The 17,269-nt window shown below is 49.5% G+C and overlaps 1 protein-coding gene across 1 annotated transcript in view; it reads left to right on the top strand.

Annotated features, from left to right (window-relative positions):
• Positions 1-2,322: 2,322 nt before the first annotated feature.
• The window catches only part of NEURL1B (neuralized E3 ubiquitin protein ligase 1B), a 163,909-nt gene continuing 148,962 nt past the window's right edge, over positions 2,323-17,269 (top strand). Inside the window, exon 1 of the mRNA XM_014948254.1 lies at positions 2,323-2,419. Within this exon, the coding sequence (XP_014803740.1) occupies positions 2,365-2,419 (55 nt within the window). The 5' untranslated portion in view covers positions 2,323-2,364. The remainder of the gene's footprint in view (positions 2,420-17,269) is intronic.

Raw genomic sequence — 17,269 nt, 5'->3', positions numbered from 1 at the left:
GGTGCAGACACCTCCATTTGCAGCTGAGATGGGTGCTTGGGTTCGGACACCTCCTATTTGGACTGCCATGGGTGCGGACACCTCCCTTGGAGGGATGACATGGGCGTATGGGTGCAGACACCTCCTTCTGCAGGCTGCCATGGGTGCTGACACCTCCCTTGGAGGAGTGACATGGGCCCATGGGTGCAGACACCTCCATTTGCAGCTGAGATGGGTGCTTGGGTTCGGACACCTCCTATTTGGACTGCCATGGGTGCGGACACCTCCCTTGGAGGGATGACATGGGCGTATGGGTGCAGACACCTCCTTCTGCAGGCTGCCATGGGTGCTGACACCTCCCTTGGAGGAGTGACATGGGCCCATGGGTGCAGACACCTCCATTTGCAGCTGAGATGGGTGCTTGGGTTCGGACACCTCCTATTTGGACTGCCATGGGTGCGGACACCTCCCTTGGAGGGATGACATGGGCGTATGGGTGCAGACACCTCCTTCTGCAGGCTGCCATGGGTGCTGACACCTCCCTTGGAGGAGTGACATGGGCCCATGGGTGCAGACACCTCCATTTGCAGCTGAGATGGGTGCTTGGGTTCGGACACCTCCTATTTGGACTGCCATGGGTGCGGACACCTCCCTTGGAGGGATGACATGGGCGTATGGGTGCAGACACCTCCTTCTGCAGGCTGCCATGGGTGCTGACACCTCCCTTGGAGGAGTGACATGGGCCCATGGGTGCAGACACCTCCATTTGCAGCTGAGATGGGTGCTTGGGTTCGGACACCTCCTATTTGGACTGCCATGGGTGCGGACACCTCCCTTGGAGGGATGACATGGGCGTATGGGTGCAGACACCTCCTTCTGCAGGCTGCCATGGGTGCTGACACCTCCCTTGGAGGAGTGACATGGGCCCATGGGTGCAGACACCTCCATTTGCAGCTGAGATGGGTGCTTGGGTTCGGACACCTCCTATTTGGACTGCCATGGGTGCGGACACCTCCCTTGGAGGGATGACATGGGCGTATGGGTGCAGACACCTCCTTCTGCAGGCTGCCATGGGTGCTGACACCTCCCTTGGAGGAGTGACATGGGCCCATGGGTGCAGACACCTCCATTTGCAGCTGAGATGGGTGCTTGGGTTCGGACACCTCCTATTTGGACTGCCATGGGTGCGGACACCTCCCTTGGAGGGATGACATGGGCGTATGGGTGCAGACACCTCCTTCTGCAGGCTGCCATGGGTGCTGACACCTCCCTTGGAGGAGTGACATGGGCCCATGGGTGCAGACACCTCCATTTGCAGCTGAGATGGGTGCTTGGGTTCGGACACCTCCTATTTGGACTGCCATGGGTGCGGACACCTCCCTTGGAGGGATGACATGGGCGTATGGGTGCAGACACCTCCTTCTGCAGGCTGCCATGGGTGCTGACACCTCCCTTGGAGGAGTGACATGGGCCCATGGGTGCAGACACCTCCATTTGCAGCTGAGATGGGTGCTTGGGTTCGGACACCTCCTATTTGGACTGCCATGGGTGCGGACACCTCCCTTGGAGGGATGACATGGGCGTATGGGTGCAGACACCTCCTTCTGCAGGCTGCCATGGGTGCTGACACCTCCCTTGGAGGAGTGACATGGGCCCATGGGTGCAGACACCTCCATTTGCAGCTGAGATGGGTGCTTGGGTTCGGACACCTCCTATTTGGACTGCCATGGGTGCGGACACCTCCCTTGGAGGGATGACATGGGCGTATGGGTGCAGACACCTCCTTCTGCAGGCTGCCATGGGTGCTGACACCTCCCTTGGAGGAGTGACATGGGCCCATGGGTGCAGACACCTCCATTTGCAGCTGAGATGGGTGCTTGGGTTCGGACACCTCCTATTTGGACTGCCATGGGTGCGGACACCTCCCTTGGAGGGATGACATGGGCGTATGGGTGCAGACACCTCCTTCTGCAGGCTGCCATGGGTGCTGACACCTCCCTTGGAGGAGTGACATGGGCCCATGGGTGCAGACACCTCCCTTGGAGGGGTGACATAGGTCCATGGTGCAGACACCTCCCTTGGAGGGGTGACACGGGCCCATGGGTGCTGACACCTCCCTTGGAGGGGTGACACGGGCCCATGGGTGCAGACCCTCTCCGCCGCAGGGGGACGGGGGTGCAGACACTGCCCCTCCCCGGGGAGAGAGCGGGTGACCCCGCCCCTTCAGCTCCGCCCCGGCCCCGTCCGCGGCCGGCGATTGGCTGTTGGCGGCGCTGGGCGGGGCGGGCGGCAGCTTCGAATCGCGGCGCGGGGGGAGCGCGGTGCTGCCCGTCCGCTGCCCCGCACCGACCCGCACCCAGCCTCGCTCCGTCCGACCGTCCGTCCATGGGGAATGCCGAGTCCGTCCTGCGCGGCGCCGCCGCCGCCACTACCCGCATCGGTAAGTGGGGGGTCGCCGCGTCCCTTTCCCCCCTCCGCGAGCGGGACAGACCCGTCCCGTCCCGCTCCCCCGGCGTCGGGACTGTCTCATGCGGGGAGCGCATCGCCGTGCTGTGGGCTAGAGGGGGGTAAATCAGAGGGGCCGCCCTGCGGTGTGTCCCTCGGGGTGGGGGCATGGGTGACACGCGAGGTGACAGGCGGGAGGTGGCAGGGAAAACGCGAGGGAAGGACGGGGTGAGCTGCGGTCGCGCTGCGGGGAGGAAGGGGACCCGCTGGTCTGAGCCCCTGCCTTCAGCCCTGCTGGTTACCGGGCTCCAGGGATCGCCGTCTTGGGGGGGTCTATGTGTGTTTCTTTTTCTCCCTCCCCCCCCAAGCAAGAGCTGTGGCAATAACGGCACTTGAGTCCTTCGCGGTTACTGCCCGGGCAGCAGGTCCTGCCAAAATCCACCCGCTCAAATTCAAAGTCCTTGGCTCCAAAATCGCCTGCCAATCCCGGCTCGCAGGCTGGGAAAACAAGACCTGGGAAAACAAATGGGTTTGCGCTGGCTGTGCGAGCAGGGTGTCAGGTTCTTGTTGCCTTTTATGTGTCTTGTATATGTCCAAAAAGTCCAACAGTCAGCAGCCTGGTTGGCTGGATTTGAAGGGAGCTGATAACTGAACTCAGCCAACCAGTACGAGGTGCCAGCGCTCCAGAATACAAATAATCCTGGGTGGGAATAAGGAAAGTCTTGGGTAACATGTAAGCTAATGTGAAGCATCATTGTCATTCTTAGTATTGCTGTATAGCAGTGATTTTCAACAAGACTGAACTTGTTTCTTGTTAACCTCTCCTTGGCTTCAGGCCTTTGGGATCTGCACACTGTTTTTCAGATGCGTGTGACCTGCTACGGTTTCATTTTTAAATAAAACTTTGTCATTCACACCTGATTCTTAATGGCAGTGCTAGAAATTAGACCATTTTTCCAGGCGTTCATAGCTTCATCTGATTTAATGGCTTCTTTCTAAAAGCTTTCAGTACTTAGTTTTGTTTTCCTTTGGGGAAACCCCAAATATTTTGCTACTGGAAGCATGATGGTGTTATTGTTTACTTAAATGTGTCAGTTGGGCAGTGTGATGTGCAGGGTAATCTGTGGAGCTGTGCTGCTAGATGTTCCTGCCTGAGCCCCTGTGCAGGGTGTGCAGTATGGAGGGGAGGGAAAGGTCCTCTGGGGCTGTGCCAGGAACCTTTGGAGCATGAGGTTGCCTTGCCCTTCTCTCTCCCGACCAGCAAGTGCATTTGCAGAGATCTAGCTGTCCCATGACGAGCAGGTTCGCGCTGATGCCAAGTGCCACCTGCTGCAGAAGAAAAAGGGATATTGGGCAATGCTGTGTTAGGACTTGGGCATCTAAATCTGCAGTAAATACTTCTCACTTCAGGAAATAGGTAATTGCAGGCAGTAGGGAGAGAAAAGGGGAAAAAAAAAAAAACCCACCAAAACTAAACAAGTGACTTTTGAGCTTTGTTTCCTACTGGCTATTGCTCTCAGGTGTGTGGGGCAATACTGAGTTTAGGAGTGTATGTACATTAAGGGAGGGCCTCAGCTCTTCTGTGGTCTGCTGCCAGCCCCAGTGGGTTAAGGGCTGATTGTGTTCCTAATGAATGACTGCTTTGGGTGCAGGTAATGTTCTGCCATAGAGGGTTCTCTTGTTTCTTGTATGTCTTTCTCCTGGGAGCTGCTAATGCTGTGTTTGGTTTTGGGGTAGTTAGTCACCATCAGATTTGCATGTTTGCTGTGTAATGGAAGATTATTTTTAACTGATGCATAACCGTGCTCCCTAATGTTGGTTTTTGTTTTGAAATCTAAACATCGGGTCTCTGATTATAAAGCCAGTTCTGCAAAACAGTACCTGAGATAACATTTTTGAAGTTAATGCTCTACCAGGCAAGTCAGACTTCAATAATACATTATGTCAATGGTTACTGTTGCACTCCTGTTTGCTTAACAGAGAAGGTAAATAAATGCATTTGGTGAGAGTTTCAGTATTGGATACAAGGATTTGAACCAAGATGGAATTAATGGTCAAGGACTGAGAATATATATAAATTTCAGCCTGCTCTCAATGTTAAGTAATTTCTCAGTTTGCACAGTATAGTCATCAGAAAGCAGAGAAATCAGTTTCCAAAGCCAGTAGCCCTACCTGTGTCCCAATTCCAAAAACTCAAGCTGATTTCTATACCTTTCCTGTTGTTGATGTTTCAGCTGTGCCCTGTGCTTCCTATGCCCCGGCCACCCACCTTCTCTGATACAGGTTCAATGGGGCTGTGTGCTGCAGCCTGATTTCTGTTAGGGATTGGAAGATCTCAGCAGTTACTAAATGTGAACAAATTTAAGTGCTGAGCATCCCTTCTGCTGGGATCCTGTCCTGCTGGCACCATTCTCAATCTGCACAGAAATGTGCAGAGAGATGCTCTGGCCATCAGCTTGTGTATGGTTCAGCTGCAGTAGGACTTGGAGTTTGTTGGGTTGGTGGCAATACTTGATTTGTGGTATTTCTGATGTAGAGTAATCTCCACTGGAAGGGCTAATGTCTCTAGGATGAGAAAAGGAATATATAATCTTCCTAATAGCAAGTGTGTTACTGCTGTGGCTAGAAACTTTGCTCATCTGTAGCCTTCACTGAAGTGAAGGCCTCAGTGAAGACCTCAGTGAAGTATTCTTACTCTGGGGCCAAAGCCCCTAGAATGTTTATAAAACCCCAGAAAATGTTGGGGAAACATTTAACTACTTGACTTCCACGTACTGCTGTGAATCTCTGGTTCTGCTGGAGTAGGGGACCAGGAGCTTTTTTCCTATTAGTTGTGTTTGGGCAGAAAGGAGGAATGTGGGATTAAAAAAAATCAGTAGATCCTTAAAAGCTGGAGCTGTCACTGAGGTATGAAGGTCAATTTAGAAATACTGCTTTGTACGTCTTTTACACAGAGCAGCAGAGCTCTGTAGCAAGGTAGACTGGGCTGTCCCCAGGTGCCCTGGTCCTGGCCAGGAGAGCCCTGGGTGGACAGAAAGGCCCCGGCGATGGGCATCTGTCACTAGAGGGCAGCCGGGATTGAAAAGTCAGCACCGCTGCTCCGTAACTGCACCAACGGTCCAGAAAAAGCTGGAGAAATCCCAGGAGAGGGACCCTGTGAAGTGAGTTGCGTGAGGGATTGAGCTGGTCAAAAGAAGAGCAAATAATCATGCAGCAGCTGGTTCCCAGGAGAGTAAATCTCTGAGGGCACAGCTGAAAGTGAGTTCTTACTCCTTAAACGTCCGCATGTGTGCATGCCCCTTGCAGAAGGTGGAAGGAGAGCTCCTTTCCCTTGGAGATCTGGTACAAGTGACAGAGGCTGATGGCCTGTGATGGTTTAGCTGTGCTCATAGCGTGAGCACTTCTTGTATCTGGATGGATGTTTAATACTTTTGCTCAGAGTGTGGGTGCCTGCCTTGGTGTTACGATGGGCTGATGTTTGCCTGAGACGTTTACAGGTGGATGAGGCGGGGGCTGATCCCTGAATGTGTCATTTTGGTTGAGAGTTTGCCTGAGATCTGTACAGGATGGTTGGAGATCTCAAGGTCTGTTTTAGCTTCTGGAAAAGTTTGAAATGGACAGGCAAGTTTCCAAGGAGTAATTATCTTTTGATCCAAAGAAGCACTGCTTTCAGTGGGAGTCCAAGGATACCTTTTGGCTCCACTGTCACCTTTCCTTTTTTATTCCTTTTTTTTTGGGTCTAAATCTTCCTTCAGAACAACTGACCAAATGCAGTCCCCTCCAGGAGCAGTGTCCATCCTTCTCAACAGCAGGAAGTCTCTCAGTGTGGGAGAACCTTTGAATTATTTGCATCTTGTGCAGCTCAACAAGATCAAAAGTCAGTGAAAGTTTTCTTTGCATAATACAAGTTCACTTACGTCTGTCTTGGACAATCATTCCCTGACTGAACTCTGTTAATGGCCTTTGAGTGTAAAACCAAATTGCAATGCTGGGGTGTGTTACAAGTCAGCACAGAGTGCCCAGGCCCCTGCGCTGAGTTACTTTTTGGCTGTTGATCTGGAGTGCTGGATAAGTTGCTTGTGTTTATGTATTTATGGGTAGGTCACAAAAATGATTGCAAATGTTGGCAGGCATGTACATCCCTCGTCCTGCCTAGTCTTTCTCCACTTGGTCAGCAGCTCCTCCACAGTAGCAGTATCTGATGAATGTGGTTTCTGGCCTTCCTTCCCCCATCTGTCCATTAGGAGACCCCTCAAACCCTATATCTCCTTGCTGGTGTCTCTCCAGCTTGCAAGTGTTGTCCTGCCCACTGCAGTATTTGTTGTCCATGCCTGTGGTCTGTCAGTGAGTAACTCCAAGCGAGTACCTCACTGAACCTTTACCTTGTAGCTCATCAGGTCTTTGAGACTTTTTTGAGTCCCATGACCATCTTGCAAGGGCTTTTAGGGACACTAGTTGCCTATCCTGTGTTGGTCTTCCTGCAACTTTGGGACAGTTGAACTTCCAATTTGTAAAAATCTTTCCTGGACCCAATATTCAGTGAGTAAATATTAAAGAATTGCCTGAAATGTGTTAAGGGGGTTCTTGGGATCTGGGCAGTTACAGGAAAAGCCCCTATAACCTTTCTGAAGTCCCTCAGCTCTTTGGTGGGTCCGATGTTACTTCAGCACTTGGGTTTTTCCGAAAGTGTCTTTCCTGGCCGTCTTTTGGCTCTTAGTTCCCAGATTTCTTCTGTGGAAAGTGCTCCCGAAAGACCTGGTGCTGCAGAAGCAAGATGATTTTGTTATCGGAGGTTTTGTTTTCCCTCTGCTTTGAAACTAAGCAGAAAGGATGAACGAGACCATTTCTGGGCTTAGGTGGCGCCAAACCCTCGAGAAAGCTTTCTCCTGGGCTTTGCACCGCCCTGGGCTGCTGCTCCACCGTGGACCTGGGGCTTAGCACTTCCCCTGCTGCTCACCTCTCCCAGGCGGTGGAGCAGCAGGTCTGGGCTCAGCCCATCCCTTACCTTATGCAGATGATGAGCAGGGATGAAGCTGACTTTGTTTTGTGTATCAAAGTGTACCGTTTGGCTGGTATTTTGTGATTCACGCAGCTGGGAACTTGTTCACGTATGTTTGGTCATGGAATAGTGGAATTGTCAGAGTTGGAAGGGACCTCTAGAGATAATCTAGTCCAACTGCCCTGCCAAAGCAGGGCTGCCCAGAGCACATCACTCAGGACGGCATCCAGGCAGGGCTTGAAGATCTCCAGAGAAGGGGACTCCACATCCTCCCTGGGCAGCCTGTTCCAGGGTGCTGTCACCCTCACCATAAATAAGTTCTTCATATTTGAGTGGAACTTCCCATGTTCCAGCTTGTGCCCATTGCCCCTCATCATGTCACTGGGAACCACTGAAAAGAGTCCAGCTCCATCCTCCCTCAAACCACCGTTTAGATACTTAGAAGCATTAATAAGGTCTTCCCTCGGCCTTCTCCAGGCTAAAGAGCCCCAGCTCTCTCAGCCTTTCCTCATCATGGAGATTCTCCAATCCCTCCATCATCTTTGTTGCCCTATGCTGGACTCTTTCCAGCAGTTCCCTGTCTCTCTTGAAGTGGGGAGCCCAGGACTGGCCTCTCTCCAGTAGTTCCCTGTCTCTCTTGATGTGGGGAGCCCAGGACTGGATGCAATATTCCAGTTGTGGCCTCACCAGTGCAGAGCAGAGGGGAAAGAGGGCTGGTCCTTACCATTTTGCTTCTCACTCTGAGTCACTGTACCCAGCCACCAAAATACTCTGTACCACAGTAAATTCCTGTCTGAACTGTGTTTGCATCGCCTGTCACACGTGGATTAACAGTGGTTACATTTCGGAGTTAACCTGCACACATTAGGCTCTCGGCAGGCTCCGTTGGCTGTGGGGAAAATAGTCAAAATACTCTGTACCACAGTAAATTCCTGTCTGAACTGTGTTTGCATCGCCTGTCACACGTGGATTAACAGTGGTTACATTTCGGAGTTAACCTGCACACATTAGGCTCTCGGCAGGCTCCGTTGGCTGTGGGGAAAATAGTGCATTCTCTTCACATTAAGCATGGTTTACTCAAAGATGCTTTCATTTCGCACCGTAGAGCCTGTTTGCTCATTAACAAATTGCTTCTGCAGAATGGCAGTTTAGCACTCTACAAAATGCTGTAGAGTGTGCCAATTTCAGCTCACTCAGCGTCTTGGGACTGTACTGTACACGATAGCCTTAGGTGGATCTTTTTTACTGATAAATGAACAACATTTATGTGGATTTATCACAAAGGTAATGATAGAGAGGACGTGTTGTGTTTCCTCTTCAACGCATAGCGCTGCTTCAAATCAGCCCAGGGGTTTGGGGATGTGGGATTCCCTGCAGCCCCATCTCCTGTGGCTGCACTGAGCTGTGAGGCTCAGGAGAAGTTGATGCTTGGCAGTGGTGTCTTCTTGCAGATCTGGGTAAATTGTGGGGTGGGCATTTGTTGGCAAGTGCCTTTGCATTGCTCTGGGACAAACATGAAGCACCCTGGGGGCTGGTTGCAGATCTGGGTATATTGTGGGGTGGGTGTTTGCTGGCAGGTGCCTTTGGGACAAACATGAAGTGCCCTGGGGGCTGATTCACTCTGTAACAGCCCTTCACTGGGCAGGGGACCATCCTGAGGGCTGGGGGACACAGCACAGGGGCACCTTGCTGTAGCTCACCTGTGGTGTGGCAGCCTAGAGAACAGTGGAGAGTGAGAGGTTTTTCCCTTGAGAGTGGAAAAGCTTGAGAGCCTTGCTTTTTCTGCATGGCTCTGAAATGCAGGCTACAGGGCTGGTTCATGAGAAATTTCCCTTTTGCTTGCTTTTTCTCTGCTTGCTCGCTGCGATGTGGCTCAGCCTCCATCTCAACCTTTCTCCTCCCAGCATCGCTCTCGCTGCAAAGCCACCACAGGGTTAAACACCTGCACAGTTCTCCCCTCCACAAATTGCTCTGACTTCTCCTGCAGCTGTTCTTTGGGACATTAGAAAATGGAAGAAACCTAAAGCTTGTCTGCTGTATAAAACATGGACAACTGTGTTAGGACGCAGATGAAGTGACTAATTACAGCCCTGAAGGGGAAACAGGAATGTCCTTGTGGGTGTGTTTGCATTATGTCACCCTGTTACACCCCTGTTTGGGGCTCTTTACTGGGGGCAAGCCTCTTATCTTCTCTGCAGGCTGCTACAAATTCCTAAAAAGGAGCATCCATATGCCCTGACTAGAAAGGACCCCGGTTTTCAGAGTTTGGCATTCAAATACCACAGTTATAAATGCCTGCTCCTGCCTTGAACTGGAACATAAATGTTTATAACTTCTGTTACTCTCTTGACAGCTTTCCCATTAATTTAGTGCTGAGAAACCCTTTTATTTCTGACTTCATCTGGGTACCAGCCTGAAGTCTGTTGAAGTTGCAGATTTTTTTCCCCATCAAGGACAGAAGCTTTGGTTTTTACAATCCTGCCCTCAATTTGCAGAGGTGAAGTTTCTCACACATGTGCCACCTTCTCTGTGCACTTCTTCCCGTGGGTCTGAGAGCCCCTCAAGGAGCGTGTCTGGTGAAGAACCGGTGGGTCCTGGGATGCCAGTACAAATCCTGCAATGGAGGGTGAGATGGAGCGAGGGTAGAAAGGAAGGAGAAACTTTAGGTCCTAAAATGATGCTCAAATTCACCCAGCCCTCTATTGTCTCTATTTCTGGGTCTCTGATAAAACTAAAACTCAATTCTAAATAATGTGCAACATTTCAGTGAGGAAAAGCAAGACAAAGAGGCTATTTAAAGCTACCGTCTTTCCAGGGCTTGGCTCACAGGCTCTGCTTCTTTTGTGTCATTGTGTCTATGGAAAACACATACAAGAGGCTAGCGAAATACAATGTGCATTTCTAAGTACAAATTTAGAACGCATACAAAGGTCAGATGTGGTGCATGCTTGGGTTTGGGGAGATGGAGGTTTTGGGCTGATACAAGTTAACTTGTATTTCTGCAATACAAGGAGGAATATTATAAATGGACACAGGAAGAATACTTGGGTGCAATTTACACAATATACTACATCCTATACAATAGAATAATTTGTACGGCTTGTTCTTGGGTGCTGATTTTTTTGGTCTGAAGTTGAGGCATTATCTTCCACTCATAGCGCTGCTCTGTCTTGCTGTTTGAATCTTGGATGACTCTCTTACACTGGCAGTACCCTTCAGTGTCCTTGGTTGTATAATGAGGTTAGAGTATATACGTAAAAGGTTTTGAGATCCATAAATATAAATGCGAAGTGTCATAACATGTCCCCGGCTTGAGAGCAGCTACAAAACTATCACACAGACTGCTAACCTGGAACGTCTTTGTTCTGCAATGGGAGGAATACAATAAAAGGACTTGCTGAAGGGTAGTGGTTGACACAGGTTGGTTGAGAGGATGAGGCATGGGAGGGAGGCTGGAAATTCTCCGGGAGGAAGGGAGGGTGATGAGGGATGTGTTGGAGATCACAGCTAGCAGGGTTGTGCTGCACTGGTGGGAGGGGGAGAACTTTTCTGAATGCTGGACCTGCACAACCTGGAGAGAGCCTGTTGCAAGGTGGAGGGGCAGCCTGAAAACTGAGCAGGATCTGGGGATCCTGAAGGAACATTAAGAAATCTGAAGTGCTTTGCTGAGGAGATTGAATGGAGCATTTTTTTGTTACTTTGGGGTTTTTCTTTGGGGTACAGGTACCTGTGCCCCTGTGCTTTTCTTAAAGTGTGTGTGTACATCTAAGAAGTTACAGGAGAACCTCAATGCTATTAAAACTAGCTCTTGTGTGTCCCTTGAGGGTGAAACCCTAGACCAGCCAAGAAGGCAGAGCATGACAAAGGAGGGTTGCTCAAGTTATTCGGGAGATGTGCGTGGTGTTTATGTGTAGGGCCACGGGGCTGTATTCCTAGTAGGAGGGGATGTGAGAGAGGGTCTAAAGCCCAGCACTGAGTTCAGGCAAGCTGGAGATGTACACTACACCCCAGATCACTGTGGCTGCTTCAAACATGGCATTTTCAGGGCACAAAACTCATACTGAACACTCTTCCAAACATTGCATTGCATAACATGGCAAGATCTTAAGAAAACCCACAACGGTGGGATTGTCCTACTGTCTTGATTGTGAAGGGGAAATTAAGGCATGAGATGATACAATTTATCTGTAGCAGGTTATAATACCTGTTGTGGATGGAGTGTTTCTATTCTCCTGGTTACAGCGATCCTCCAAAGCTTGGGAGAGTTCAGGAGTCCTGGATAGGATCCCTGCTGTCATCTTCAAACTGCGCTGCCTTGCCAGTGCCTAGGGGTATAAAAACATCACATACATTTTAAAGTCTTATCTGTGCCTCCTTTCTTCAGCATTGTGAGGGAGTTTTGGCCTTGTTAAAGTAATCCTCGTCAAGGATTTATCTATTTTTTGTGTGTCAAAGATAATTTTTTTTAAAGAAATTTTTCATGCTGAATTAATTTGGTCTGTCATACCTGTTTTGTTTTTTGCCTGAAACTCCCAGAAATGCGTGTGCATCTTTTCTCCTGCATGTGGCACTACAGTGCCAATAAATTCAGACCTTCAACCTGCAAAACCCTCTGAAGAAATGCAGCCCCCTGCGTCTCGGCTGCACCCAGCAGGGATGGCTCGGGACCCCAGCTCAGGGATTCTCCTGGGTGAAGGGGTTCAAACCAGCATGGTGCCCTGTTTGAGCCATATGTGGGCCATGAGAGTGAGGAGAGGCATGGCCTCACCGCCTTCCATTTAGGCAGGAAAACCCACTTTTCTTTCAGAAGACATGGAGCCTGCCCTTCCTTCTTCTGTCCACTTGTACCCTGCAGAGGGGAGCTGAAGGCAGTGGGATGCTGTAGGGACAGGAGCTGTTTCTTTCCTTACCCACGCTGGGATAACGTGGTTTGTCTCCTGGGAAATGAGTCTGTATTGTGAACTGGTAAAGCAGGTTGGTTGGAGCCTGTGAGCTGCTACGCTCTTTCTTTATATTTTTTTTATCTGTAATTTTCTGAATGCCAGTGGGGCTGAGACAAACAACCCTTTTAAATGCCACATGGTAACAATAACCCCAGTATTTCCTGCTGTGGGCTGTGGTCGGGGGTGCTGCCTGGTCCCTCTCTTTCGGGAATGGCTTGGGTCGCAGCCACCTCTGGCCTTGTGACAACTTGGGTCTGAACTGTCACAGCCCCTTGGGTTTGGAGGGTGCTGGTGGTGGGGGATACCGAGCACAGCTCACCAGGGGTTAACTGGCCTCTCATTCTGGTCAAGGATTAGACAGCTGGATGCTGTTAGTCCCTCCATTATCAACTGTGATTTTAAGATGCTTCAGGGCTCCTGCTGATACCAGGGATGCGAACTCCAGGTTTATTTCATATCCATACCTGCATCTGCAAGGAGCAAGGTAGGGGAAAGCATCTGTGCCATAGAGTGTGGCAGGTTCAGGCAGGACCTGTGCCATGCAGCTGGTGAAGTTTGCAGGTGGCAGAAGGAGTGTGGGCAGTGGGAGCAGCCTGGGTAATGGAGACCGCTGGAGAGTGTGAGGAGGAGGAGGAGGATCTCTCACTTCTCTCCTTCCCCTCACACCAATGCGGAGAAACAGATACAAAGCGAGCTGTCCCAGCTGTGCTGGTGGGCCATGCTGTGATGAGTGCCCTGTGGGGCTTTTCCCCTTCCTCAGCCACATGTTTCTGCAGGCACTGGATGCTCCTTTCTGGGTCTGTCAGGCTGATGGTGTGAGAGCATCGGGCAGGAGTAGGAAGGTCCCCAAGCAGTAGGTGTGGAGGAGAGCACCTGGGGTGGGAGTTGGGGGGAGAACAGGATTTGCGAGAGGGTGGAATAAGAGACACAGAATAAGAGAAACAAGAAGCAGTTGTGCTGCTAAACTGCCTTGTTTTCTCTATTTCTGTAGCTAACCTTTTGCTTCTCAAAGCAATAAAAAAAACCCACCTCTTCAAAAATATTGCAGGGTGTTTCTTTGTGTGCTTTGACTAAGATGTGCCTCATAAACCAGTGGCTTTTGCGTAAACACATTCATGGCATGCAGACCTATCTGCTTTTTTGCAGCTGTCAAGCATCTTTACTCACTCTGCAATGTATAAAAGGAGAGAGCGAGGCTGGGAGGGACAAGCCCTGACAGAGCCAGGGGTGCCCTCCTCGGCCAGCATCCCCACTGCATCCTTCCCCGGTCCCTGCCCCTCTGAGGGCAGAGGACTGCGTGGGCCCTGAGCCAGCTCCTCACTGGATGCCTGGGGCTGGGTGGTCATCAAGATCCAACCACGGGAAACATCAGACCAGCTCCAGGGAGCGCCAGGCTGAGCATTAAGCTGGCTGGGGACATGAGACAGCAAGGGAGGGACACGGACAAAATCCCCTGGGCCGCATCGTTGGGGAAAGTTGGTTCTCAGGACTAGAAATGTGCAGATGGAGATGGGTATCATTGACTTCCCTCTGCACTTTTAATTGCTAGCCAATGCTTGAGTCTCCCAGCAGAGCTTGGGGTGGCAGCAGAAGCTGTTTGGTTGCTAATTGCTGTGTCTCTGTCACCTCTAGTCAAAACTGACATGCTAAATACAGTATCTGCTGGAGATAAAGGGGGACCCCCCCCTTCCACCCCTGTGGGCTTCAATGACTATTTTTTTTCCAGATAAAATGAACAAAAAATTCTGTGTCCCGTGACAACTCTGATAAGCTGAAAGCTCCAGACATGGCACAGCCCATTATAGCCCTTTGTTTATTAAAAAAAAATCTCCGAACATCACTATCTTGATTACGGAAAAAAGTTATATAAACGTGCCAGAAGCATAATTGGTGCCAGTGGAAACCAAAAATGACCCTTTGCTTTCCCCCTCCACCCACTTTTTTCACAATATAGTGGTTTGGGATGGAGCTTTTCCTAGGCACTGGTGGACTGCTGCAGGGATCCTTTCTCATGGACCAGCAGAGCCCTCTCCAAAACGTTACTGGTCTCAAATACTTCAGGGGATGGTGAAAGGGACCCTGGTATAATTCCAGGTGGAATAATACACCCCCGACTCTCAAAGTGTCATTTGAATTCTTTCAAGACTATCTTAAGGGCAGTAGTAACGTGTCTGGGAAGTACTTACAGAAGTCTTGTTATCAGCACTTTTTATAATGCCAGATCATCACGCTATTTAGATAATTGTGCAGTCTGTTCCTTTTGAGTCTGCCTCCCTGATTGCTGGCCATGGGGAATGATGCCGTGTTATCAGCTTTGCCTGGCTCTTCAGATGTGCCGAAGGACCTGCTGTGCCTGGGATGATGGTCCCTGGGTGCCTTTCCTGGCCCACTTGGGACTCACTGATTTTCTGGGATGGTGGCTCTGTCTCACTACAGGCTAACGAATGTTTAGCTCGGCCAACCCCCTTGATGAAGATGTGACCACAATGGTGCTGTGTATGGTCTGATTGAGCTTTGCTGTCACTGTCTGGGGGAGAACTGGTTGTCCTGGGTCCGTGTTAAGCCATGTGGCCCTCAGTGCCATCATTAGCGAGGTGAAAGCCAGCACTGGGACTGTGCAGGTTGGGCTGAGTTTTTGTGGTTTGCACTCATGGCTTTTTGTGGGAGCCCTGTGGGGATGGCGCACAGAGTGATGTATTTTATGGGAGGATAATTGCAATGAAACACAATGTGCTTTTGTGCAATTATATGGTGTCTTTTAAATCATTTCCTCTAACAAATCTGTCCACACCCAAACAAAAATAAACATTTTGAAAGGCTGTAAAGGCAAACACACAAAGGTTACCCTTAAATGAATCCTTTCCCTCCCTCCTTATAGACACCTGCCCCATTCCCTGGACAAGAGGAGCATCCAGGAAGGCTCAGTTAAGATTATCCAGCATAAACTTTGGCAATCACTGACTTTCCAATTCTTCATTTCGCAGCTTCCATATGGTTTTTAATCAGTGATTTTCTCGGAAAGGAGAAAGTGAAAGTTGGGACTTGCTCTGTCACTGGCATAAACTTTGGCAATCACTGACTTTCCAATTCTTTATTTTTCAGCTTTTGTATGCTTTTTAATCAGTGACTTTCTCGGAAATGACAAAGTGAAAGTTGAGACTTACTCTGTCACCCACTTGCTCTGCCTTTTTAAGGTGAACGTTTTCCTCTCATCTCTTTGAGGCCCTATACCATTCTCAGCATTTCCAGGTTGCTCTCCCCTGGTTTTGGGCATGGGTTGTCCTTGAGCTGCCCAGACCCCTTTCTGTGCGGGTGCTGACTGTGCTGGTGGGTGAACAAATGGGATTATTTTTTTCCCTCTCTTGTCAGCTTGGCAGTAACCATCACCACTCAACAGTTGCTGTTATCTTGTTCCTCTGAAATTTTCTCTGCTTTTATTTGGAAATAATTTGGGAAAGGGGATTTTAACCTCTTTTTCACTCAGCCTGTTTTTGAGGCTGAAAAGCCAGTGATCGGCATGGGAAGTTGGCCTTCTAAGGCAAGGAAATTGCCCTAATGAAGCTGCCTGCTTATTTCTCCTCCTTATTCCCTCCCTAACTCGTTTTCTCTTTTGCCATTTCCCATGACTACTCTGTTTCTTTAACAGCCTCTTGTGAAGGGTCTCATCAAAGACAGCATGAAAATCTAACTCTGTTGTCAATCAGTGCTCTTGCATTGACTTCTTTATTCACCCATCCCCTTTCCCTGGTGAGACTTGTTCTGGCTATAGCCTGTCTCTACTGTGAACCCCAGATGGGAAAGTGCTCTGCTTTTAATTAGCATTTTAATTAGTTTATTGGGTGTCAGCACCACGCTAAATGACTTGTCATTCCTGGATCCACTTTTCAGTAGAGATGTTATTCTTGCTATCCCATAGCGTTTAACTTCTTTTTTTAGTTATCACAAAGTGCATCTTTTCACTGGTTCAGGAAGACATTCCTCTGACATTCAGTGTTTGTTAGCTGAGCTGGGTGAGACATCTTTTTTTTTTTTTTTTCTCCAAATAGCCGAATCACTTCAGCTTTTCCTCTTATGCCCAGTTCCCGATAGTGCCTGATCGTTAATCCCAGAAATGCACTAGGGTAGGAAGGGTGTAGTTCTGACAGATAAGCTTGACTGGTATAAATAATTTAGTTCCTCTGTACCCTCCTTTTCTTCCTTAACTGCTGGAGATTGAGGTGACCCACAGAGTCATCTGAAATTCTCCTGCAAATGATCTTCCAGTTTGACTTTGTTTTCAGCTACTTGTCAGCTATAACCTATGGTCATGCTCCATGGGCTTCAGTAAGATTATATTCCATATTTTTACATCACTTTTCTGCTACTCTAAGTGAAGAAAAAATGCAGATATTTTGTTTATTTTTTTGTGTGATCCAAGCTCTGAACATTGGATTTTCCCCCCACCCCTTTCCCTACTGATTTTTGTCTCCTCTGAATCATCTTTATGTTATGATGGACTCCCTCTGCTATCTTTATATTGTGGCTTTTTGCTGGGAAACTGCATTTCAGTTGTTGCCCTTGATTTACTCTTGGTTAGCTGGGCTTTTTCTCCTCTTTGATGGCAGAGCATTGCCTGGGGTTTTGTTCCAGAATTACTGTGTCCCTCGGGACTATTAAGTAGGAAGGGAGCTGGAACAGGAACAGTAGTTCTCTTTCCCATGGCCTACCCATAGCTTTGGGGACACTGTGCCTTGGTGGCCAGTGAATAATTTGACCATGAGAAGGGACTGAGTAGTGAAGCTGAGTTAGCCTATGAGCCTGTGTGGCTGTAGCGTGGACCCTGGTGCACTGGTTGCACTGGGAACTCAATGCTGAGGGTCTTGGTGGCACTGGCCACGTTGCTGTTGACTCTGGTACTAAAACT

Source organism: Calidris pugnax, unplaced genomic scaffold (genome assembly GCF_001431845.1).
Source record: "Calidris pugnax isolate Ruff unplaced genomic scaffold, ASM143184v1 scaffold27, whole genome shotgun sequence".
In the NCBI taxonomy this organism is placed as follows: Eukaryota; Metazoa; Chordata; class Aves; order Charadriiformes; family Scolopacidae; genus Calidris; species Calidris pugnax.
This window is presented reverse-complemented; position numbering and strand designations above follow the sequence as displayed.